The following is a 24,719-nucleotide window of genomic DNA, read 5'->3' as shown; positions in this document are numbered from 1 at the left end:
ACTCAATTGAAGCAGAGCCTCAAAGCTCTCCTGTCGTTTCGTAACACTTTCCCACCAAAATCAATGCATGCACATGGCTTTTTCAAACACGGGCCAACCTGCTAAATATATAGTAAGTTTTTAATTCCTGAGTAAAATGATTAATAGCACAGAAGTTTTACACAAGTTGAGGTCAGAGTCCTGCAGTCAGGAGAGGTTGGCCTATTATCAGCACAATGTGCTTCAATTTACCTGAAGTTTGTTTAAGATGGAGCTTTTCATTTTTATATAATGCTGGAAAGTTGAATAAATGATAATAAATCATATGTTTATTACACTCCAACACACCATGGTCACATGACACTGTGCCAGTGAACTATGAGGGCAAAAAACAAACCACAAAAAAAGAAGCAAAAAGCAAATTATTCATTTATTGTAATCAAAGTAAAATGTTCAGTTAACGGTGATATTGATTTTAGGTATGAGGCTCGGACCTTTGCTAGGAGGAAATTTTAGTAACTGGACCTCTGTGAGTTTTAGTAGAATAGGTCCTCCAGCTGGTGATGCTGTTCTACAGTATATTTGTCATGTTCAAATGTCAAAATTAACCTTATGATATCTTCATATCTCATATCTCATTTGAGGAGTCAAAGGAACCTTTAAGCTCGACAGAAATAGTGATTTGATGTATATCGTGATATATATCGATATTGACTGATATGAAAAAAACAATCTTGATAAGACTTTATTTCATATTGCCCAGCATTAATTTGAAGCAGGGAATGAAATTTTTTGCCAAAGTTTTTTGTTTAAGTGTTAGTCTCAGACAGATGAATAGATTAACACCAAAAGCTCAGACGGAGGCAAACTCATAACGTCCCGGACTGCAACCACGCCGTGAACCCAACTGTGGCCTTTTTAAGTCTTTCCTCTCCTGTCGGCCACACACGGCTGCGGCTGCAGCAGGGACGCGAGGAGAAAGTGGGTTAGTAAAGTAGGCTGCAGGCGAGCTGAGTGATGAAACAGGAGAGACACTGTAAGACCTTTAGTTATGGATGTAGGGACTATTTCTGAACATGAGCACAGAAAAGGATTGGGGCAGTTTGAACCAGTAGTGAAGTAATTGGTAGATTTATCGGCCGTTTAGATAATCTCTTGAACAAATGTTAGCTGGTTTCCACACCAAAGCCACAAGTTAACCTTTAACTAAGGATTTACAGCTTAATTAGGTTCATATAGTTGTGAATTAAATATCTTTTGCTTTAACACTGCTCTTTCAGTATTTTAAAACATGTCAATTACCAACAATAATGAAAAGGACAATGTTGAGCTTGTGGAGGTATTAGAGGAGGAAAACATGCAGCTTTGGTTTCTCTGGTTTCCTGCAGTCTGCACACGCTGGGGATTGATTTAAGATGGTGATGTAAATGTGTCGTGTCTCGTCACCTCTATATCTGGCCTGGCCAGCAGCAGTGAGAAGTTGATGCTGTCCTCTCGGGTCAAGATGGCCACTGCTTCCTCTCTGTTCTGAATATCCACTCCGTTAATCTGGAGGGAATAAGAGGAGGTGAAGAGATCAGTTACGTTATATTCGGGAGCAAAACTCAGATCATACATGTGGAAGTGGACAACTAGAAGTTTTTATCCAATACAAGTGTGACCGTAACCATCTGCTCGTTCTCATTCTGAGCTTGTAAAACAGCTGCCTGGTCGATGGTTTGATCTACTGTTGAACAATGTCAGTTCATAACATGGCTGGACTGAACCTTTGGCGGTGGTACGATGCCCTGCTGGATGGCATCGGTTTGGCAGTAATGACATGAAATAAGGTGCTGGAAAGCGCCTGTTTGGCGGGTGAGACGGGGGATGGATGGGTCCACCAAACACTGGACCTTCACCCAGGAGAGTGCTTCCCCTATAAATGTTGAGCCAAACCATGATGGGTTTTTCCTAAACCCAACAATGTCCTAACCGTACCACATAGTTTGGTTGCCTAAATCTAACCACCCACTTTTGGTGCCTTAATCTAACCTCGTGCTTTTGTTGCCTGAATTGAGTCTCGGCTTTTGTTTCTTAAATCTAACCACCTGCATGTGTTACCTAAACCTAACAGTGTGCCTTTAATGCCTAAATCCAACCACGTGCTTTCTTTGCCTAAACCTAACACAATTCTTTTGTTGCCTAAATCTATCACTCGCTTGTTTTGCCCAAACCTTACCACGTGCTTTTGTTACCTAAATCCAGTCACATGTTTTTCTTGCCTCAAGCTATCCACCTGCTTGGGTTACCTAAACCCAATCATGTACTTTAATTGCACAGGAAAAACAAAAATGTTTTATTACTACATTGTAAGTTTATTTTGAAAAGGTCTGATTCTTGTTAAAACGGAGTTGTGTTGTGAAAAAAAACAAACACAACAAAAACAAAACAAAACAATGCGTTTGACAGGCATAATTTGACACGCCGCCCCAAAATGTCAACAGCAGACTGCGGAGGACACCTATCATGTCATATGTAGGTTTGAATTTCAGAGGCCAAGGTTTGAGATGAGAACATGTTGGAACCACAGTATGTTTCCTGTTTTACCCAAATATTGACCTGTCATACATGTTCTAGAACATGTGTGAATCATGTCTCAGGTGTATATGATGTGTTTTTGGTTGCGCTGTATAATGATGACAGGTATGTTCCCCAAACTTGCAGGGAGACACCACAGCTGTCCAGAGGTCCCTCATCTCCGTGGTGATTGCTGTCATGGGAACCGGTGCTGACATCATTCACCCACTGCCAGGTAACCATGGCGATGCCAGGAGCTGCTGGTCTATTCTTGTCACATTTGTCAAATTTGTCTTTTTTTCCCTGAAACTGTTTTTGTGAGGTCGTCAGTCGGAGGGTCAGAGGATAATGAGCAAAGAAATGTCAGGAAGATAAATTTATTCACACTCGTTTTTCATCGTCAAACTCTCAGAAAGAGCAGTCAACATGTGTGGGCTTGCAGCTCCAGAGCAGAATTTTTTATCTAATCGTACATGAAAAAGGTCAAACTCCTAAAAAACTTTCAATGACAGCCCCTCGTAATACAAACATGTAATACAAACACACTTCTTCACGTCTGTCAAATAATTAACTTAAGGTAATTATAAAGTTCTATCTCTAATTAATATGTTGGAAATGAAAAATGTTGATCACTAGCAGTTACACAGGTTATAATGATGTTAAATAAAAGTCTATGCGGACACACTTGTACAGTATTACTCATATTGTAGAGATGCAGTGATGCAGTACTTTTGGGGCCAGATTTTAATGGGGGCCGTCCTTATTGTAATATGTTAATGAAACCATCCGAAACTTGTTTATTGTAAATATTAGTTTAAGCACACTTAATGTAAATAAGCATGATTAAAGAGAGATATTTAGCAGCAACACCACAGTGTTTTTATTAAAACTGCAGTAAATAAAAATTACCCCCCTTACTCTATGAATGATTTTTTAAATGTATTAATTTTTTAATTGACTTTTATTTTTTACCACAGAATGCTGGCGGTATAACCGCCCTGAGAGGGAAGATGAATTTTCATGACATGAAAATTTGAAGTACTTTCTTTCTTTCTTTCTTTTTTGGTCATGGGGAGTGTCACACACAGTTTAGGATGCGTGGTGCGTTGACAGAGACAAAACAAAACTTTGACGGGATGGACATCGGTTGGATCACTGCTGTGTGAAAAGAGTTTAATTTTATAGAATAATGTTGAAAGCTCTCGTGGTTTCTGTTGTCTGACGATCAGAGCTGGTGACAATGTTGTCTCCCCCTCCGTCTCTGTCTCTCTCCGTCTATTTTTAGGACAGCAGTAACCAGGCTGCTGACAGCTCTCTCTGATTGGTCAAGACTGTCCCGGGGCTCCAGGTATGAATTTACATAGTTTGATTTGAAACTATTTCTAACCCTCACAGAGCCGGTTCATTTATCAGAGGACGAGTTTGTGTGTTCAGTCTGCAGAAAATGAACCTAAATTTACCCTGAAGGTCAACAGTCAGTATTCATGAATACAGACAGTTTTTATTTTTATTTTTTTGCTGTCGTTGCACCGTTCAGTGACTTAAAGGTCCAGTGTGTGTATCTATATACAGTAATGTAACCTCGGGTCAGTAACTAACAAATAACACTGAAAAGAGCCAAAAAGGAAAATTAACAAACAAAAAATTAGATAGTCACAAATTTTTGAGAATAAAATAATGTAAGGTAAGTCATTCCCTCATTTGCTCGAAGGGTTAAATACTTGTGAAAGGCATCTGAATGCTGCACAACAAAACTTATGTTGATCCGGGTTTCAAATGGGTAAACGAAAAAGAAACTGCGTTACCTTAAAGTCAGAGGTGTTTTACTGCCTTTACTGTAATCCAGGTACAAACCTTAAATCAGGAAATTTTATGGATTTACGATTTTAAAAAAAAAGTTCATTGCTACCAGGCAAAAAAAAAAGTCTGGGTTTCCCTGCTTAGGCTGCTGCCCGCGCAACCCGACCCCGGATAAGCGGAAGAAAATGGATGGATGGATGAAAAAAAAAAAAGAAAAACGAGAGCAGAGTGTGAATACGCGTTTGCGTACCTGAAGTATGCGGTCCCCTTCTCTGATGCGTCCATTCTTGGCTGCTATGCTGTTTGGATTCACCTGAAGTTAAAAAAAAAAGAGAGAAGACGATAAAACGCCGGAGGAACAGACGGATAAATTCATGACCTCATGAATGAAGAACAGTAATGACAGAATGAACCCATGAAGGAGGAAACTGATGACGAGTGAATGGAAAAGGAGCCAATAATTGGTTACATGAATAATTTAAAGGGTGAGATTATGAAGAACGTGATTAATGGAGAGATGTTTTTAATAAATGAATGGGTGAGAGAATATATGTATGAAAGACTGAAGAGAAACGAGCGATTATAAATGATGACAGAAACGGCTGCAGTAACACCCTCAGGAGCTGCATTAATGCATCAGATGTTCATGTACAGAAAAATGAGTGCGGTTAAATGAATGAGTGAATGAACTGCAGAGAAGGTAGAGCAGAATTAAAAGACGAAGCGTAGACGAGTGTCACCTCTCCGACGTAAATCCCAAGATCCTCCTCGTCGTCCGTCCTGTAGCAGACCGTCAGACCGAGCTTCTCCTGCTGGCTGGATTTGTACAGCTCCACCTCCTGAAGGGACAGCAGGAGAAAGGTGGACTGATGGTCTGAACCGGTTTATGAAGGACAGTGCTGGTCTTTAGGGGGTCTGTAACACCCGCAAACCTAATAACAGCCGTCAACGTAAAAAAGCACAAACGTGAAACAAAACTGCAGCTTTCGATGTAATAATCCCACAAACATAAAACATTTCCTACAAACGTAACAGCGGTTTCCTGCTGCAAACGTAATACGAAATTTCCTGCAAATGTCCACAAAAGACATCTGTATGACGCACAGCAAGGACATCTATGTGTTGTCCAGAAAAGACATCTATGCTGTATGTTGTACAGATGTCTTTTCTGGACGTAGTATAGATGTCTTCTGGACGTAGTATAGAGGCATTATGACAAAAACCTGACATTTAAGAAGATTAAAATCCTAAAAATTACTCAGTAGTTGATATTTCTGATTAGGACTGATGCTGGTCAAAAAAAGCAGAAAATAATAAATGTACCACAGACCATCAGTGATCAGCTGGACTACAAAAAAACATCGTAGCAGCAGCTATTATATCTGAATTTGGCTGCAGGGCATCGACAGAACAAAGTTAGTGATCCAGGGAGGAAATGAAGGATGAAACCCAAGAAAAAAAAGAAAGGAGGATATTAGGAAGTAATTTAGGGGCATATGATGATGTTGGATAATACTAACATGAATGAGGGAGGAGACAGAGAGGAGAGGAGCGTGTGCACATGAAACAGGACACGCAGAGGGAGGACAGGGAGTCTCTTTGGTATACGAGCCGGAAAGAACTCGAATGTTTCCACTTTATCGACTTCTTTAATGACCAAACTGGCGTTTGTCTCCAGCAGCAGAGAGCCAACGGAGCAGAAACAGAAAGAGCGCCGTTCAGCTGAACACGGGGCTCCTTTAGACGTCTGCGAACTGAACCGAGAGCCTCTTTGTGAAGGTTAAGTCCAGTCTGGACGTCGCTCATATGGATTTTCTCCTCCAAACACGACGGCTTGTAGAAGTCCGTTTGTTTCAGTGACGTTTCTGAAGATTGTGGGCGCTTTTGCAGCAGAATTTTTCCCCTAATCCCCAGTCCTTTTCTCACACTGCAGCTCTCATTTCATCGATTCTTTGCTCAGTTTTTGTGCAAACAGAGTTCTCACCTCATACTCCAGGTCGTCCTGCCTGTCCACCTCGTGGTTGGAGACGTCAAAGTAGTCATCGGGGTCGTTGTACTCGAACACACAGCTGGAGGGAGAGAAGCAACGAGGCATCAAACTGTAAAACTTCAGTTAAAAACCCCGGAGATTTTTTGTTTAATTCATTAGACGACCTCGACAGGCGTCTATATGAGACGGACTTTTATTTCCTTTTACACAAAACTATTGCTTGAAAGTACAACCAAATTATTTATTTAAGCTTTTGAAACCTGCGAATTGGCTTTTTTATTTCCAAAAACACAAGAAGAAGGTAATGAGCAACAAAAGAAGAAATGACCCAAGAACAAGGAAATTACCTGAAAATTTCACCCCTAAAAAAACTTTAAGAAGAACTTGTATAAAAATGAACTGGTGCATAAAAATGAATCGAGATCGGCCTTTATTTGTTGAAACGTGTCCCCACGCTGGTCTTTTAATCGGGGCTGGGCTTTGATTTTAGGTTTTATGGTCTCTGACGTCATTGACTGATGTCATTATTCTTGACTTCCAAAAAAGACGACAGGTCAGGACTTACAACTCGTTGATCCCGTATGGTCCCACGAGGTGAGGGAGGGGAGGGGAGGGGGGAGGCGGTGGAGGGGAGGAGGAGCCGCCTCCCCGGCCGTGGTGGTGGTGACCTCGGTTCCTCCCCACCGGCACGATGTTCTGGAAGCTGATGTCCGTCTGCGTGCCGTTGTCGACGCAGTCGGGGATGGCCACCATGGCAACGGAGTAGATGGAGCTGCTCCCGGTCCCGTTCCCGCTGCACACTAACGTACCTGAGGAGGAGTATTGAAACTCAGTAATAAAAATAGACACTGACTGTTTCAAATAGTCGGCTGTATTAAAGCCACAGACTGCAGACAAACCTGAATAAAGAATTATAGGATGTTATTAATAGTTAAATTCTGCCATTTTTCTATTATTCCATTATGATCTTGCAAATTTAAGATTTGGCTGCGTTACACTTCAGTCCGACAAATATTGGATCAGTTTATCTCAGCTCAACTAAAGCCAGAATGATTAATGGATTTGAATATTCATCGATTGTTTTGGTCCAATCTACGTCTGACTCTGAGTGCTGTGGATAAAAAAAAATAATATCATATCAGTGATATGATAAGTCGTAAATAAATTGCTGTACATGGGCCCATTTAACGGTTAACGATTAACCCTTTCATGAGCCCCACCATCGCTCTGCTCCTTGACCTTGAGGTGGGGTCATCGGCACCCTTTGACCCCCTTAACAGCGGGCCTGGAAGCCTCGGCCTCCTGGCTATGGATCTGTGTGTAAACGCTCTCCGAGCGGACGGATGTAAAGTCCATTAATCACTATCATCATTATCAATATAGTATTAAACTGAGCACCGGGGCTCCGTTCTGTTAATACGTAGGTATTATTAACCCTGTAGTGTCAAAATGGAAGCAAAGTTTCACAGTATTACATTTATAAAATGCAGTGTCCAAACTTAAATAATAATATTAGCAAAAGAATGTCCCAAATGACTTCGCTCCACATCTAAAAATTAACATTTTGGTGTGCACAAACTTTGTGAGACATTTCACACTTTTCTCAGAAAAGTGCACAATTGTTGTTCCGCACGATAAATCCGTCTTTGTGCTTAAAGATAAATGAGTTCAAAGACATGTTTTCACAGCTGAAGGTGCTCACAGGTAGATTTGAGAGGATGTTGCAGTCAGCTGTGCACGTGAAAAACGACAGAAATAGTCTGAAGAATCTTCATGTAGTGCATGTTGCATGTGTATTTTTTTTTATCTTGCTTAAAAATAAGAAGGAGAAAACCTACAAGGCAGGAGAGGATGCAGACGGCATGTGACTGATATTGAAACAGATAAGTGGAAACGATAAAACTCTGCTGTTACATCAGAAAAGAAGGTAAAAGTCAAGTGATAACACAAAAATGTTTGATATTTGAAAAGATGAGAGGAAAACGAGGAGGGTAAACGTCAGGGGACGAGAGGGAAAAGGATGAAAGTGATAAAAAAAAAGTGAGGAGGAGGAGGAAGGCCAGCTGAAGCGAAATGGGACGAAGAGAGAGATCGGACGAAAATATTAGATGAGTTGTAATGAGGCGAGAACGTGGGAAAGACGAGAAAGACGGAGGATAAAGAGAGGCCGGCGTTAGAAGTAATGAAGAGAGATGATTTTAAAAGATGAGATGAATAAAGAGGATTCCCGTCTGACGGCAGCTCAAACTTCAAAGAGCAAAAAACAAAAGAAAGAAGGTAAAAGCACCGAGTGAATGATAAAACACGAGCTCATGCAGGCGTCTGACGTTTGTACCTTTTCTCCTGTGACTCTTACGGACAGGCCCAGGCTGCTGCAAAGGCTCCTGGGAGCTCTGCGGTCTGTCCAGCGGCAGCTGAGAGGGCCTGCGACCTCTGACCTGAAGACACGGTGAGTTTCACAGTACGTTATTTATAAAGCAGAATTTATACACAGGCCATAAATAACTGAAGAATATATACATTTACAGATTTGAATTAGAATCAGCAATGCCTAAATTTAGGCAGCAAAAATCGGTCACAGTGGGATTTTGTTTTCTCCCAGTTATTGTCACTTGGGAACCTTAGCAGTTTGCCTTAATTTCTGACAAATACGGAAATGAACAATTTAGGAGGAAAATACCCCAAAATTAGGAAAAATAATGTAAAACTAAAATTAGTAGAAACCTCCCCAAAACTAAACAAAATAAATTAAATAAAGAAAAAAGTTCAAACACAAAAAATCAAACAAGGAAATGACCTGAAACCAATTTAAAAAGGGGAAAAATGTTGAGAAAATGTTGAGAAAACTATATTTATAGATGTTTTTTTATTTAAAATATATGGTACATATATATATTCTTTAATTAACCTTTTTTAGGACATTTTGTTTTTCTTACATTTCCATTTTCTTTTGGCTTACTTCATGTTTTTGGAAGAAATCAAGCCGGTTTGCTGGTTTCAAGGGAAGAATTCCTGTTACTGAGGTTTAAACGTGAGCTGAGGTTTGTTACACGTCAGCTAACTGAGAGCGTCATGAAACTAAGCACAGACAGCTTTTAATGCAGGTTTGAATATATGTCTCAAAAAGAGGTTAATCAGCTCTCCCTCACATATATGAGAGATTAAAAGCTGCACAGGTGACAGTCTGAGGGGAAATATTCTCGATCTATCATCAGCTTTATGGGAGAGGAAGCTTATTAAAGATGAGTGATGGGAGGCGGAGGGAGGGACGCGGGACATGAGAGGCAGCCAAGAAGAACAGAAGTCCGTCACGGAGGAGCATCATTGTGAGCTGATGGATGGAAACATGCGAGAGCGTCTTTCTACCTTTATGTTTCCGTGTCTGTCCAGCGGCCGCAGGGAGTCACTCCAGCCTTTTTGCTAATGAGAGAGAGGGAGACAGAGACAGATGGTGTGAGGAGACGGAGAGCAGAGACAGATCACCCAGAGGAGTGCGACATCAAGAAGAGAGAAAAAAAAAGACATAAAACTCAAAAAAAACACGAAGGAGGGAGAGACGTGGACATTGGAGACAATTTGTCTTTGCTGGCTGTTTGCCTGCAAAAAGCATCCACCCTTAATATCAGTGTATGGTTGCCTTTATCATATATTTCACATCATTTCTGATATTGATTGGTGTCTTGGTTGTAATTTCATATATTAACCCTTTAAAACTTGGATTGATGTCAGTTTTCTTGTGCTGTGTTCAGAAGTCTTTCACAGGTATTTAAACCTTTTAACCCGGAGTGACTCAGCAAGAAATATTCCATAATTTGCAAGAAATTGATAATTTAGAGAAATGTTTTTTTTAAAAGCTAGGGAAACATTTCTAAAACTCAAATACATTAATAAATATCCCACATTTCTATATTATATATAAACATTTTTGACAATTACTATACATTTTAGCATCTTTTTCCAGATCATCTCATTAAAAAAAAATCCCATTCGTTCTTGTTTTTTTTTTTTTTTTTTTTGTTAATTTTCTGGTCATTTTTTTGTACTTGTTATTAATTTCTTGCAAATCTTGGGGTCATTTCTTTTTAAGTTTCTCATTGCCTTCTTCACATGTTTTTCAAAGAAATCAAGGTTAGGGTTTCAAAGGGTTAATTTATATCCCTGCCAAGACCTTGTTTCATTGCTGTGTTTGTTTTAATTTTATTGACAAAAGATTAAATAATTAAAAAAACAACACACTGTACAAAAAAACAGCTTTTCTTAAAGTTATCTCAGCAGGGAATGAAGCTATGTCTGCAAAAATCAAAGTTATTTGTGGCACTGTCTCAGTTGCATTTCCTGAGACTACCTCAGCAGGACGCAGCGCTTTTCATAGCACTATCCTGCCAGGATTCATGACGATATTAAAATGAAAAAACAACCACTTTTTGTGGCACAATGTCTCGGTGTCTGAAAACACAGCACTGTCTCTGTAAAAAAAACACTTTTTGGGGTGCTATTTGGACAGGAAAATCTGCAATATTTAAGCTGCAAACAACCACTGCAATCTGCAGAAAATTCAGTGATGTCTTTCTGAGAAAAAAACCCTCTCAGGAATGGAGCCATTTCTTAATAAAAATAAAAAACATATCTTGGCAGCAAACACAACAAAGTCTTCACAAAAAAACATTTCGTTTTTGTGGCTAGCACGAGATGACCTTTCTTTGACCTATAATCTTTCTTTCTTTTGTTCTTTCTTCTTTCTCTCTTTTTAAAACTTTTTCTGTACTTTTTTTTTACTGATTTCTCGCAAGTTTTTGGGTAATTTATTATTTTATTGCACTTTGCCTCCTTCCCATGTTTTTGAAAGAATTTAAGCCAATTTGATCTCGTTTCAAAGGTTAGAGGACTATTTCATGTCAGTCCGAATGTTTAGATATTTCCTCTTTTTTTTTTAGTTTAACTGAAAATATGGGAACACCTTTTTCATGAGTCCTCATATAAAGTTATTTTTTTCATGCATGAGTTGCCTTTACCCTGAGGAGGAGGTAGTTTTAGCTCCAATACTGCTTTTAAAATCATAGCATCAGAATTTTAATTTGATTCTCCACTCAGTGAGACTTCAGCTTCGCTGCCATGTTACCAAGTGGCGAGCACACAAGGGACACGTCAAATGAAACGTACGTAATGTTTGGCTCAAGGGCACACACTGCAGGCAGAACAGATGCTAATTTACAGAGCAGTCTCTAACCCGGGTTCACTCCCACCTCAATCAGCGGCTCATAACTCGCTCACACACACAACGAGCCGCCAGCCACGAACATTAGCATAAGTAATATAGCTGTGAGCACAAGCGAGCGTGTGCAGGCGTCACTCAGGGGCAAAATGAAAAGAAACACCTGCAAATGAACATGGAGGTAATTATATATGAGTCCTCGCTCTCTGTGTGTGTGTGTGTGTGTGTGTGTGCAAGAGAGAAATGTACTAATAATGAAAACACTGTGAGCGTCTTTATTATTTGATTTTCAGGCATGCAGGAATCTTCACATGTGAAGTTCACGTCCGGAGACACACACACACACATCAAATTGATGCCAGAAGACACACATGCAGAACGCCTCTGAGTGCACATGCCAACCTGCTACTTCCAGGTAAGACACACGCACACACACACACACACACACACACCAGCTCATGAATACTTGCATGGTTGCACACAGACACAGAGCTCTGTCTAACACAGCTCTCCCCCTCCCTGCCTTTGTTTCAGAGCTGATTGTTATGCATTACATGGTCTCTGCAGGTTGTCTGTGTGTGTGCGCGTGTGTGCGCACATGCACATGTGTGTGTGTGTAAGAGTGTGTGTGTGTGAGTGCGTGCATGTCAGTGAACATAAGGCCTGAGCCAGTCAATACCCACTCAATAACCACAATCATCTATCAGGCCTGTTGTGGTCTGGTCACTGATTGTGTTTCATCTGCCATTAAAAAGGTCGGCCTAGAATTTCCACCCTGACAAAACACATTTCTCCTGGAGACAACAGTGTGTGTGTGTGTGTGTATTGAACACTAGTATTTGTTTATCAGTGTGTGCTTATATGGAGAGCTGCTTCACTCAGCACCAGACCTCTAAATCGTTTCCTTCATCTTCTTATAAAGCCAATCAGAGCCTTTGTGGGCGGGACTAAAGTTAAACACAAGTTGTTTTATTTATTTCTAATAAATACAGTCGCTGTCAAGTTATAGGTTCTCCCAGCATGTAAATCTACCCAATAAATATTTTTTTAGGGGATAATATCTTGTATGTTGGATAAAATATCCCGTACATAGACTATATCATCTTGTGCATGGGCGATAACAGTCCACATGTAGAAGATAAGATCTCATATCAAGAAAATAACATCCCACACATAGGAGATGAGATCCCGTACTTCTCCTATAGCTGCCAACAGCGTGCCAATGTGCTTGTGGCCCCGGGCCCCCAAAACATTACATCTGCCCCTGGTAATAATAATGAGAGCTCAGTGTGAGCGGCCGGATGAGACACAGAGCGATGCGTCCTGGTGTTTCTAAATAATTCATCCAAAGTCTGATTAAAGCTGAAACTAACACAAAGTCGTCTGTAGAGTCTAAAGAAGTCACTTTCACCTCTGCAGATGTGTCTGTTTCAGACACTTTGGTGCTGTGAGGAGAAGCTGCGCTCTGTTTGTCTGTCTCACTGCGCTGCTGTCAGACCATCAGCTATTTGATCCGCCATGATGAAATGCTGTGGCTGTCAAACACTCATGCGTAGGAGACAATATCCTGTACATAAAAGATAGCTTTCGGTGCATAGGAGATCATATCCAGTATGTAGGAGATGACGTCCTATTTTCAGGAGATTTGATTTTGTATCCCGTTGATAACTTCCTGTACAAAGGATCCTATACACTGGAGATAGCATCCCTTGCATGGGAGATAATACTTTTTATGTAGGAGACAAACTTTAGTCAACATTGTCCTGAAAAAAACCCCACTGTAGCTGTTTAGTGAGGGCGCAGGAACCTATTAAACCCACCTTAATTCTCCATCGAGCCCCTCTCTAAGCTCTTTGTTTTGATAGTATTTGTTGTGCTAAAAAAGTCCGAAATTCTCTCAGGTTTTTTTTTAGAGAGTTACATTTTATTTTCATTATATTTTCTCTTGGTTATTAAGACAAAATCTTCTAAGTAGGGCTGATACTGGCTCCCCTCACGCTATTTAACCACTATCTTAATTTCACTTTTAATTCCCGGCAGTAACCTTGATGTTTACACTGTTAGTGGCTGTAGTAATAAGTGAGTGCATCAGCGTGTAGATAATGGACAGGCAGGTCGGTGGATTAGAGAATGGCACTGGTGGATCTGATTATTCAGTACACCGGTATCATTGTCTCTGTTTGCCTGTGTGGGTTTGGCAGTCGGCTGTGAGTGTGTGATGATAATTACAACATTCCCCGGCTGCCTGCTGCGCTCCTGCTCATTACACTATAACTGTGTATTGTGCTTACAGGGACGGGAACAATAAGAGTCCCGACTGCGCTCCGCCACATTAGTCCAACTGAAATCACAGCTAAGCGAAGTGTGAAATTAATAACTCAACGGTAGAAAAGAGCTGACTGTTCTCTCCTGTTGGAAATGACCTGCTATCTTCCCAAACAAGGGCTGGCTTTCACGCAGCGGGGCTTTCTTTTGGGCTCGACGGGACGGATCTCAATCAGGAGCCTGTTGTGTTTTACCTGATGATTATTGATCATTTTGAACAGGCCGTGAGCCGAAAGGCACTCGATAATTCCTAAGAATCACATTCAACTCTGCATTATTTGATGCCATGTGGGAACAAAGAGGCTAGTTACCTCCACTTTTAGATTACAGACGGTCAAGGTGGGACTTCATTATTCTTCGTTACTGGTGGGATATTGATTACTGTACAGACCAGTACCACGCATTGTTATCATTCTGTGCCTTCATTATGTTCCTCAATACTTCAGTCACTATTGACCAGACGACCCAGTGGATTGATTTTTCATCCACCCTGCAGTCTGAGAGAGAAGTGAGTGAAATAAAATATGTTCATGAAACAGTGAAGCTGTTCTTTATTACCTCTTTTATTCCTCTTAAGTGCTGGCAGCCTATTCATTTTGGTGATGTGCCATTTTTGAAACATGTAAGTGGCGTGGCTCTCGGGATGGAAATTTTGGTGAGTCGATCAGTTCAGTCCTGATTTAAGTATCTAAGCTATTATTGGATTGATTGTTGTAAAAATTGTGCTCAATCCTGAATCCTGCTGACTTTAGTGATCCTCTGACTTTTTATAGCGCCGCCATGAACTTTACACATGTGGTTTTGAAAAGACTATCGGGTGGATTGTCCTGTAATTTCATTCAGTGGTTTATGTTCCCCTCACTTTGGGCCTCATTTATCAAAATGTTCATAGAAATGTTCAGTAAATGCCTCTGCAAAACTACCGTCAGATTCATGACTCCTGCGCACTTTTGATTTTACCATCATGCATATTTTATTTTATTTTATTTATTTAACCTTTATTTAACCAGGTTGGTCCCAATGAGATTAAGAAACTCTTTTTCAAGGCAGACCTGACCGAGATAATCAGCAGTGAAAATGCAAATTTGCAGACAGATGCACAACTTGAGACAAAATACAATTTACAAGCACTAAAATTTGCATTAAAAGAGAACTACTGGCATCAAAACAGTCATTCTGCAACAAAAACCAGGCTGAGGGTGCAAAGTTCCCCAAATCCCTTTTCACAATTTCTGTCTGAGTGTTGAGAAATTTAAGAGAAATTTAACTCTATGAAACCTGGGAAAATGGTTTAATTTCATTCAAACACATGGGGAGAGAGCAAAGAGCAACTTACCAGAACATGGCTAAAAAATTAGAAGTAAAAAAAAAGCTACTAAAACATTACCCAAAAATAACAATATCCCCCAATAAGTGGGGAAAATAATTTTCCAAATTTCTTCTATATCATCATTTATAATGTAGAATTATTGTAAATATGAATATTGACTTATTGACATTTTCCCTTTAAAAAGAAATAAATAAAGTTCTAACCCCTGTCCTTTTTCTCAATTGATTTTGAGGTTATTTTCTTGTCAACTTTCTCTTTTTTTATTTGTTTATTTTGTGAGACATTTCCAGCCAACTCATTGTTTTTCCCCACATTATTTTTCCATTAAATGAAACCAATTTGCTCAGGTTTCAAAGGGTTAAGAGGATGTTGCTGGATGAGGCCCATTGTTAGGATTCATCCTCTGGGGAACCTGAATCCCTGCTTGTATGTCACGGTCGATTTTTCAGTTTTTGTTGCTCCAGCAGTCTTCGAGTCACGAGCAGCGCCTCACCGCCGGCTCAAAATGAGACGACGCGTAAAAATGAGACGACACGTAAAAATGAGACGACACGTAAACAGGCAGCAGAAGAGACTCAAACAGAAGGCGCCGCTTCAGCTTACAGGCCCGCTGCGTTTCTAAACGCCACTCACACGCCGCGTCTTCAAACAGTTCTGATCGCTGCGACGCGTTTAACATATGGAGCCGATGCTGATTACGTTTATCGTCCTGTGCTGTCGTCGCCATGTGTTCACCGCGTCGGAGTCTCCATCACTATCACCTCCTGGGGATTCAACACGTTTGTCCTCCCCGCTCATTAACTATTTACTGATTCCATCAACACACACTTCCACCACATCTATCAACACACACACACACACACACACACACACACACACACACACACACACACACACACACACACACACAACCACATCAACACACTTCTGGGCATTTATCTCTTTCACCCACGCAGTCCCTGCAGTGCATGAACACACACACACACACTCACACACACACACACACACACACACACACACACACACACACACACACTGTGGAGAAAGAGATGGAACCAGGGATCCATTTTTCATTCCCAGCATGCCGTGAGGAAGGCAGAGATACTATAATCATACCCAAGAGAGAGAGAGCTAAAGGAGGAGACAGGGAGTGGTCAGAGAGAGAAAGAAAAAGAAAGAAAGAGATGGAAGGTTGAATCCAGATGGAGATTTAAGAATGGAGTCGGAGGAAAAACTGGGAAAAAAAGAGGGTAGGGTGAAAAATGCAAAACACCAGACAGGGAAGATGAACGTGGAGAAAAAGAGGACAGAAGAGAGATTTCTGCCTTCAGTCTCTTTTCATTCCCCCTCACCTCTATCAATCCCCCGCTCGATCAGAGTCTAATGGAAGTCAAGCTGAGGATTGAGGCTGAGAGCAGACACGAAACTACAAAGCCCAAACAGGCCCCTGTGGAGCGGTGACTTTATTCAGCGTGTCGAAGGAGAGCCCGAATCTGCTCATCGAACGACCTTTGAGAACTGAAAAACACTTACAGTTATGATCCTAGAACAAAGTATGGATGGAAAATTAGACGACAATAAGCCACTTACCAAGACATGGCCCAAAACTTAGCCAGAAATACGTAAAATCAAACACACACACAACACACACACACACACATTAAAATAGTATATATATATATATTTATAAAAAAAAACCCCTGATAATAAGCAAAAGAAAAATTAAGAAAAAAAAAGAACCCCAAAAAAGTGCTGAAAAGTAATATATATATATATATATATATATATATATGTATATTCTGTGACTTTAATTTTTTAAACATATAATTATTACAATTATAAATATTGTGTTTTCTGGACATTTTTTTTTTATATTTTGTCGTCTTGGTGTTGTTATATTCCAAATTCTAAATATTAACAGTAAGATTTTCATTTTTTATTGTAGATGCATATCGGTTCTAAATATCAGTTATTGGTCTCATACTAATAATCAGCATCGGCCCCTGAAAAACCAATATCGGTCGACCCCTATTTATGAGATAAATTTTGCCTCAGAAATAAAAAATCAAGAACCACCTTGCCTCTCAGGGGCTTCCGTATAGGAGTGCTTGTTTCATGCAGTCACAAAAATGGTAAAAAAATGTTATCTGTTTTTTAGCTAAATTTCATTTCTTTATTATTTCTTATTCATTTAAACATTTTTTTTTAAAGACCAGATGTCCCTTAGCAGCTGAAATCACTTAATAAGTACGGCCAGCTCCGTTCATGTGACTGTTCCAAAAACATAAAAAATCAAAATGCAATCATCTAAATTTCTGCTCACACAGACAAGAAAATTAAACATAAGCCAAATCTGGAAAAATGGTGGAAAGAGAAATGTGCCCACACAGTCACACTTTGATATTTGTATTGATAAATAGCCGACAGTACACTCATACAGTTTTTTTGGCACAATAAACCTTTTCAAAATCTTAATGGAATGGAGCCACAAGAATAATGAAATACCTAAAACTGTGATTCTGTCACCTGTCTGTCATCAGAAACGTGCCGAGACAACTTTGTTCTCAGGCCAACGAGATCCAATCAGTCTCAGTCATCAGGCTCAAATTATAATGATTATAATCAACCCTCTCACAAAACCTCTGATAATAACGCCAAAAATGCACCAGCGTCCCAATAAACAGGGCTGTTTTTCTTAGTTTTAGAAAATACATTTTGAAGACGAGAAGACAAGAAGCCACCAAAGAGGAAGAAAAAAAACAGAGAAACACTGTAGAAGAATTAAAATGAGTGTGTGCACATCTGCAGGCTCATCAAAGGACACACACACACACACACACACACACACACACACACACACACACACACACAAACACACACAACACCTGCACTCACGCAGAGGAAAAACACAGCTGTTGTGGTTTTTAGAAGCTTCACAGAGCTCAAACCTCCAGTGTTTCCTCAAAGCTCTCTTAATTATGATTCATAATCCAAACACATTTACATTTTACCGTCCAGGCTTTTTCACTGATGCTTCTGTCAAAGCAACAATAATCCACAACATTTCCTCCCACGTAAACGTCTGTTACCGTTTCTGCGTCTGATGTTTGTCGGTAGAAAACATCCATTTCCACACGGCGTCGAGACGGTGAACCAATTTGCAAACTTGTGTCATGAGCAAAGAACGCTTTTGTTGTGCACAAACCCACCCTGACCTCCACTTTTCTGTTTGATTTTTTTTACGAGGATGTAGCGTCATTTGTGCCTGAGGTTTGGTTTTTCATTTGAAGGCGAGAAGCATGGCGAAGGATGTTCAAAACATCAGCAGCTTTATTTCTATTGCAGCCACCGTCATTATTTCCAATCCAAGGCCACGTAGGCGTGTTACGGAGCCGTGATGGAAAGGCGAACTCCTTATACGTGGGAGCGGACACATATGTGGGATTTCGGGGAGCTGATAGTCCACGATTTCACAGAGGAATTGTGGATTCAAAACTTCCAGATGATTTGCTCAACTTTCTCAGAGTTATGTGATGCAATAACAGCTCTTGTAGCTCCTGCTGCATCATGAGGGAGCCACTTCCTACTGACAAGCACAGAGACACAGCATCATGTGACCTCGCAGCATCATGTGACCTCGCAGCATCATGTGACCTCGCAGCATCATGAAAAGACTAAAAAGCGTTTCCACTGCAGTTTTTGCCAAAAATGGCTTTTTTTTCGAAACAGATGTGTTTCCATCAGGTGTTTTTTTTTTAATTCACAGTTTCAATTTGCGCCATTTGAGGGTTAATGGAGACCTCTTAATGTGACGAACTGGGGTGAGAAACGTCTTTGATCCCCACAAACTGAAGCCTCAAACCCCATCTCTCCTCCACTGTACTGTTGAGTGTTTTGGTGAAGACAAAAAGAGAGAGACAGATACCTTATAACCAGCACAAATAACACGTGTGAAAATAGGATTTAGATCAATCGATCCTTAAATGTCATTAATCATACCTCATAATGGCTGCTGTGAGAAAAGCGTGTATCGCAGCACAGAAACATCAAGTCAGGAAACCTACTTTCTGATTTCTCCTTTTGTACAATCTGTCCATCAAACACTGAGATTATTCAGACTGAGCTCTGCGCCTGCAGCTTGTCATTTGCCGCCTTCAGGGCCACAACATCATGCAAGCGATTACCATTTCATTTCTTGAAAAAGCAAACAAAGCATGTAAATATGAACCAATAAATCACTTAAATTGTGGGTTTATTGGCTTTCAGCTGTGTGAGATGAGCGACGGCGCGCACTGACAGATATTACAGAACACATTTATTCCAAAGGTTATTTCAGACGTGTGCCTGTTATGGAAATCCACAGAGCACAGACATGTATCGCTGCGATGATGTGCTTTACAAATAACATTACCCTGCAGTCCAGCAGGCGGGTTTCCATTAACCCTTAAATTGCGCAAATCAAAATTGCAAATACGAAATACACCTGAAGGAAACAATTCAATTCAATTCAATTCAATTCAATTCAATTCAATTCAATTCAATTCAATTCAAAATAAAAAACTTCAGCAAAGAAGTTTTTACGCTCTGAGGTGGTTACTTCAGGCGATTCAAAAAAAGACATATTTTGCAAAAACCTGCAATGGAAACACTTTTTTTTTTTTTTACATTTGTAGCTCATATGATGTGTAACAGCAGGTGCGGTAATATGACTCTATGGATGCAAACTGCCATTAGACCCAAAGAAGAAGAAAAAGTGAAACAAAGTCACATGACATTCAAACATGGCGCGGTATGTGAGGATGGAGGAGGAGACCGAAATCGTCTTGATATGAGGCAAAGAAATTACAGCGATATTAGATGGGCTTTATGTTTTGGACATCAATCGCCGTGGTTACTGGAGTGTTATTGCCAGAGGAGAGAAGTCGCGTAACATCGAGAGAAAATTCGCACAACATCACAACATCTCACAATTGTGTTTTACTTTAATTTCAAAAATATCGCCCAAGTTTTGCGCAAATCTGTAGTCAAAACTCGCCTATTGCCTTGCTCATGGGCACGACTATAAGTCCTTAGAGTCGTCTTTTAGCTCTTTAGGTTGAGAAAATGTTTTCCAAACTCAGTAACAGCATTGAGGCTGCTATAATCAAGCAAACATATGGCTGTTTTCCATTAATTCCTGCATGGTTCACATCCCAGCAGCGTCCATACGCACAGATTTATTCCATATGTTGTGCCGGATTTGTATCCGTGCTCTGCTTGATACCGAATCTGCATAAAGACGGCAGCGTGATGCATGCTGCGTCGCCTTTTACCTCCGCCTCGTGTGTTTAAGATTCATAACTGCGCTTTAAACACAACAGTGATCCATGCCATCGTTTCCCCCCCGATGATCTGAGCTGCCGTTTACACATGATGGAGTCTGACGGCGTCTCTTTCTCATGCAAATGTTTATTTGGAGATCATGTTTGTGGACACATTTTCCATTTAGCATTTCCTATATTTACCGTAAATATATGATCTGTTTGCAGTGCATGACAGAGGCTTCAGACAGCAAAAGCAATAAATGATGTTATTATATCTGCGTGCTTACCGTGTGCACAGACTGGGAGAGGACAGTAAGAAAACCTGTGATCTTTCCCCTACAGACTCTCTTCTCACACTGATTTTCAGTAATCCAAATACCAAATAAAAAACCAAAACTATCACTAATTACTAGTATGATTTCCAGCTTTGAACTTTTGAAACCACAGCAAATTGTTTTTTTTTTTGTGTTTGTTTTTTCAAAAACATGGAAGAAGGCAATAAGCAACTTAATGAGACAAAAATGAGAAAAAAATAGTTTTAAAAAAATAGAATTTCCAGAAAAATAGCACAAAAAAGTTAAAAGAAACAAACAAAACACCATTCTACTATATATATATATATATATATATATATATATATATATATATATATATATATATACATAGCTTCATAATGTAATATTAAGTATAAAGTTATTACATTTAAAAATAAAAGACTTAAAAAAAATTAGCAAAAAACACAACAAAACAAAAAAAAACCAACAGAAAAAAAATTACAAGACTTGGCCCAAAAATTAGCAAAAAACACAACAAAACAAAAAAAACAACAAAAAAATTATAGTATAGCATATTTAAAGATATAGTTTCCAGGCATTGTCTCCCACTTTTTGGGGATAATTTTCTAATAATCCTAGTGCATAAAGACAAAGTCCATCATTGATTTTCGTCCTCAAACCTCGCTAACATGTCCACTTAGATCTAAAAGTTGCTCTCGGCGGTCCGTGTTCGACCCTCGACTCTGACTCCAGTGTTTCCTCCTGCGGGAGCAGCAGCAGCAGTGCATCATGGGGCTTGTATCAACATGTTACCACCTGGCGTTCAGCTCAGCGCCGCAGCTGAATACAAACGAGCCGATTCAGTCTCCTGAGTGTTTCTGCTCTCGGCTGCTGACGGCCTAATGAGCCGGCAGCCCATTAACACTAATGTAGTTTTGACAACTCTATGATAGCGCGAGTCCTTAAAGAAAACATCCAAACGACGTGTCGGAGCGCCATAATGTGAGAGGACGGATTTAGCCTTTTCTCCTGTGTCGTCTCTCTCCGTGTTTGACTGTCAGTCATGTTTCTCATGGCGGCTGCTCCTCTCTGTGGCTCTGAGCTAAGGGGTCAAAGGTCAACGTGAACTGACAGTGACGAGCAGAATAATACCGGCGAAGATTTCAGTTTTTGTTTCAGCACAGTTCAGTTTTAGTTTGAACTGAGGCGTCAAGTTGCTTTTAACTCGTATCTCTCCATGTCAGAGGTATGCAGGTTTCCATTAACCCTCAAATTGTGAAAAAATTGAAATTTTGAATATAAAAAAAACGGTTTTACGCTGGCATGAAGTGATATTTCATTCAATAATGTGCAATAACTGTCGTATATATACATTCATATATAAATATATATACAGTATATATCCATCCAATTTCTTAAACCTAATGGAAACACAGTCATCTCACAATTATGTTTTATCAACATTTTGAAAATATTGCTTGAGATTTGCTGAAATCTATAATGGAAATCTGCCTATAGACACAAATGACAGATATGATAGATGTCTCTGATATAAGATTATAATTATAATTATATCTTGTAATTATTTAAGATATAATTATTGTCATGGTAACATAGACAAATTATGATTTCTATTCCACCCAAATAAAATCTCCCATGTGTAATTTATTATTAATTATGTAAGTAATTAATTCATGAATTATGTCCAAACATGTAACTAACTCCAGTGCATCGCAGCAGGGGGAGCCAGCATTTCCAAGAAGCAGAATCACAGAAATATTATAAAGAAATAAATGGGAAAATAAATCAATAAATGCACAAAGAGACAATAAAAAATAGCAATGGTGATAATGATAATGATGAGAAAAAAGAAATTCAAAATTAGAGAAAATGTCTGCTTATGATCATGCACACCATAACACAATATAAGTCTGTTCATATGATAATAATGAGTTATTATTATATTATTTTAAGAGAGAGTTATTAGAAATAACCATGAGTGCTTATAGTTATTATTATACGGCATTATTAGTATGCTCATAATGTGTTATAATGCATTATAGACATGTGCTTCATAGAAAGTGTTACCTTTCTACCTGAAAGTTTTTATAAGCAAACATTGTGATTCAGTCTACAGTATATTTGTTTTTCTAAAAATTTTCGATTTCATTTTCGCCAGTTTCGGCTCAGTGAAGTTTTGACTCTAAAGGGCTGAATAACCCTCCGCTCTGCTGAACTGTCGGCGTCACGCTTTCATCTTCTCTCTCTCTCTCTCTGTAAAGGAGCCAGCCACAAAGTAAAGTCGTTTAGAGAAGCAGCTGGTGGGGTTTTCTCTGTGCGTGTGTGTGTGTGTGCATGTGTGTGTTTGTGTGTGTGCTCGTGTGTGTGTGTGCACACTCGTGCACTCATTACAGCAGATCTGCCAGCTTCAGTATGAGAAAGCATAAATACGGCTTCCCTAATGACCCTGGTTACCGCGGCAACAGCATCCCATTGAGACAAATCTGACAGCAAAGTGAGGAGAGGAGGTGACGGAGATGGGGGGCGGGGGTGGGGGAGGGGGAGGGGGAGTGAAGGGAGAGGAGAAAGGAGAGGAGGAGAGTGAGGAGAGAGATTTATTCAGGAGACAAGAAGATGGTGAGAGGTGGAAACATGGACAGAGATAGAAAGAATGGACGGAGACAAAAAGAGTCAAACAATCAAGGAGGACGAGTTAGAGGGAAATAAAAAATAACCAAAGATGAGGAGACACACGATGACCATCTACACTTATAAAGACTCGAAAAGTGCACTCAGTGGAGTGAAGATCTCTCGAGACAGTTCTTGTTGTTCATATGTAGTTTGATTTGATCGTAACTGTGAAGACATTTATGGGCGCAGCATCTGAGTCCAAGACAAAATTTCCCATGGGGACAAAAAGGTGTATCGTACCATGCCGTATCATGTCATATAGTACCATGTCATATCGTATCGTGTCATAACGGATCTTATCGTAATCGTATTGTATCATATCGTATCATGTCATGTTGTATTGTATCATGTCAAATCGTATGGTGTCATATTGTATCATAGTGTACCGTACTGTATCGTGTTGTTTCGTATCGTTTGTATCGTATCCCATTGCATCGAATCATTACAAAGACACAGCCACAAATATTTGAGTAACTGGACTTCTAACTATATTAACTTTGTCTGCAGGTCACAGCAAAACAAAATAGGGAAAACAAACAAGACGTATTGTGTCCTTTATTGTCATTATTATTGTCATTAAAAGTGTGGAGGTGAGGCTGGTGTGTGGAAGGAGCTCATGGACATGCAAATGATATTAAGCAAATATATGCTCTTGCCTCACCTGAAGCACACTGTAGTTGAAATGTGCATCTTTTTTAGTATGAATCATTCTTGAAATGTCATTAGTCATCTGTCAGTTTCCTTTTGCTCCATGAAATCCTCCCATGCCGTCTAATACCAAACTACATGTACTTCCCCTTCACAGTTTCGTAAGTTTAAGATTTTTATAAATTGGTGTGTTTTATCTGAGTGCAGTGAAAAACACGTACGGAGCAAGCCTGTGTCAGAAGTTGCCTCGTACTATTTTGTGACGCAGTCACTTCCAAATCCAAAAACCCTATGATCATCTGTTAGAGGAGATTTGTGACAGCAGTCAGCCTAAAGTGTTGTGAAATGCATGAAAAAAATCTACCCTGCTGTTCATAATAAATAGATACAAATAAAAAACAAGGACATTGCACAAAATATTGTGAAAAATGGAACTGCACAAACAGAAAGTGAAACAGTATGTAGGGAAAGTGTTTTTTCTGCAGCATTAAGTATAGTTATTATAACAGCAGGACAAAAGGGGGTGAGATAATGGAATGGATAAAAGAAGAGGACCAGTGGAGATGGTCGCAGATTCAAAGCAAAGATGTGGGAGAGAAAGACGACATTT

General features: G+C 39.7%; 1 protein-coding gene across 1 annotated transcript in view; it reads right to left on the bottom strand.

Annotated features, from left to right (window-relative positions):
* The window catches only part of LOC121946637 (PDZ domain-containing protein 4-like), a 40,479-nt gene that overhangs the window by 7,044 nt on the left and 8,716 nt on the right, over positions 1-24,719 (bottom strand). Inside the window, exons 2-8 of the mRNA XM_042491305.1 lie at positions 9,692-9,745; positions 8,661-8,763; positions 6,891-7,134; positions 6,320-6,404; positions 5,076-5,174; positions 4,586-4,648; positions 1,426-1,527 (exon numbers count right to left, since the gene is read on the bottom strand). Coding sequence (XP_042347239.1) covers positions 1,426-1,527; positions 4,586-4,648; positions 5,076-5,174; positions 6,320-6,404; positions 6,891-7,134; positions 8,661-8,763; positions 9,692-9,745 — 750 coding nt within the window. The remainder of the gene's footprint in view (positions 1-1,425; positions 1,528-4,585; positions 4,649-5,075; positions 5,175-6,319; positions 6,405-6,890; positions 7,135-8,660; positions 8,764-9,691; positions 9,746-24,719) is intronic.

Source organism: Plectropomus leopardus, chromosome 8 (genome assembly GCF_008729295.1).
Source record: "Plectropomus leopardus isolate mb chromosome 8, YSFRI_Pleo_2.0, whole genome shotgun sequence".
NCBI lineage: Eukaryota > Metazoa > Chordata > Actinopteri > Perciformes > Serranidae > Plectropomus > Plectropomus leopardus.
This window is presented reverse-complemented; position numbering and strand designations above follow the sequence as displayed.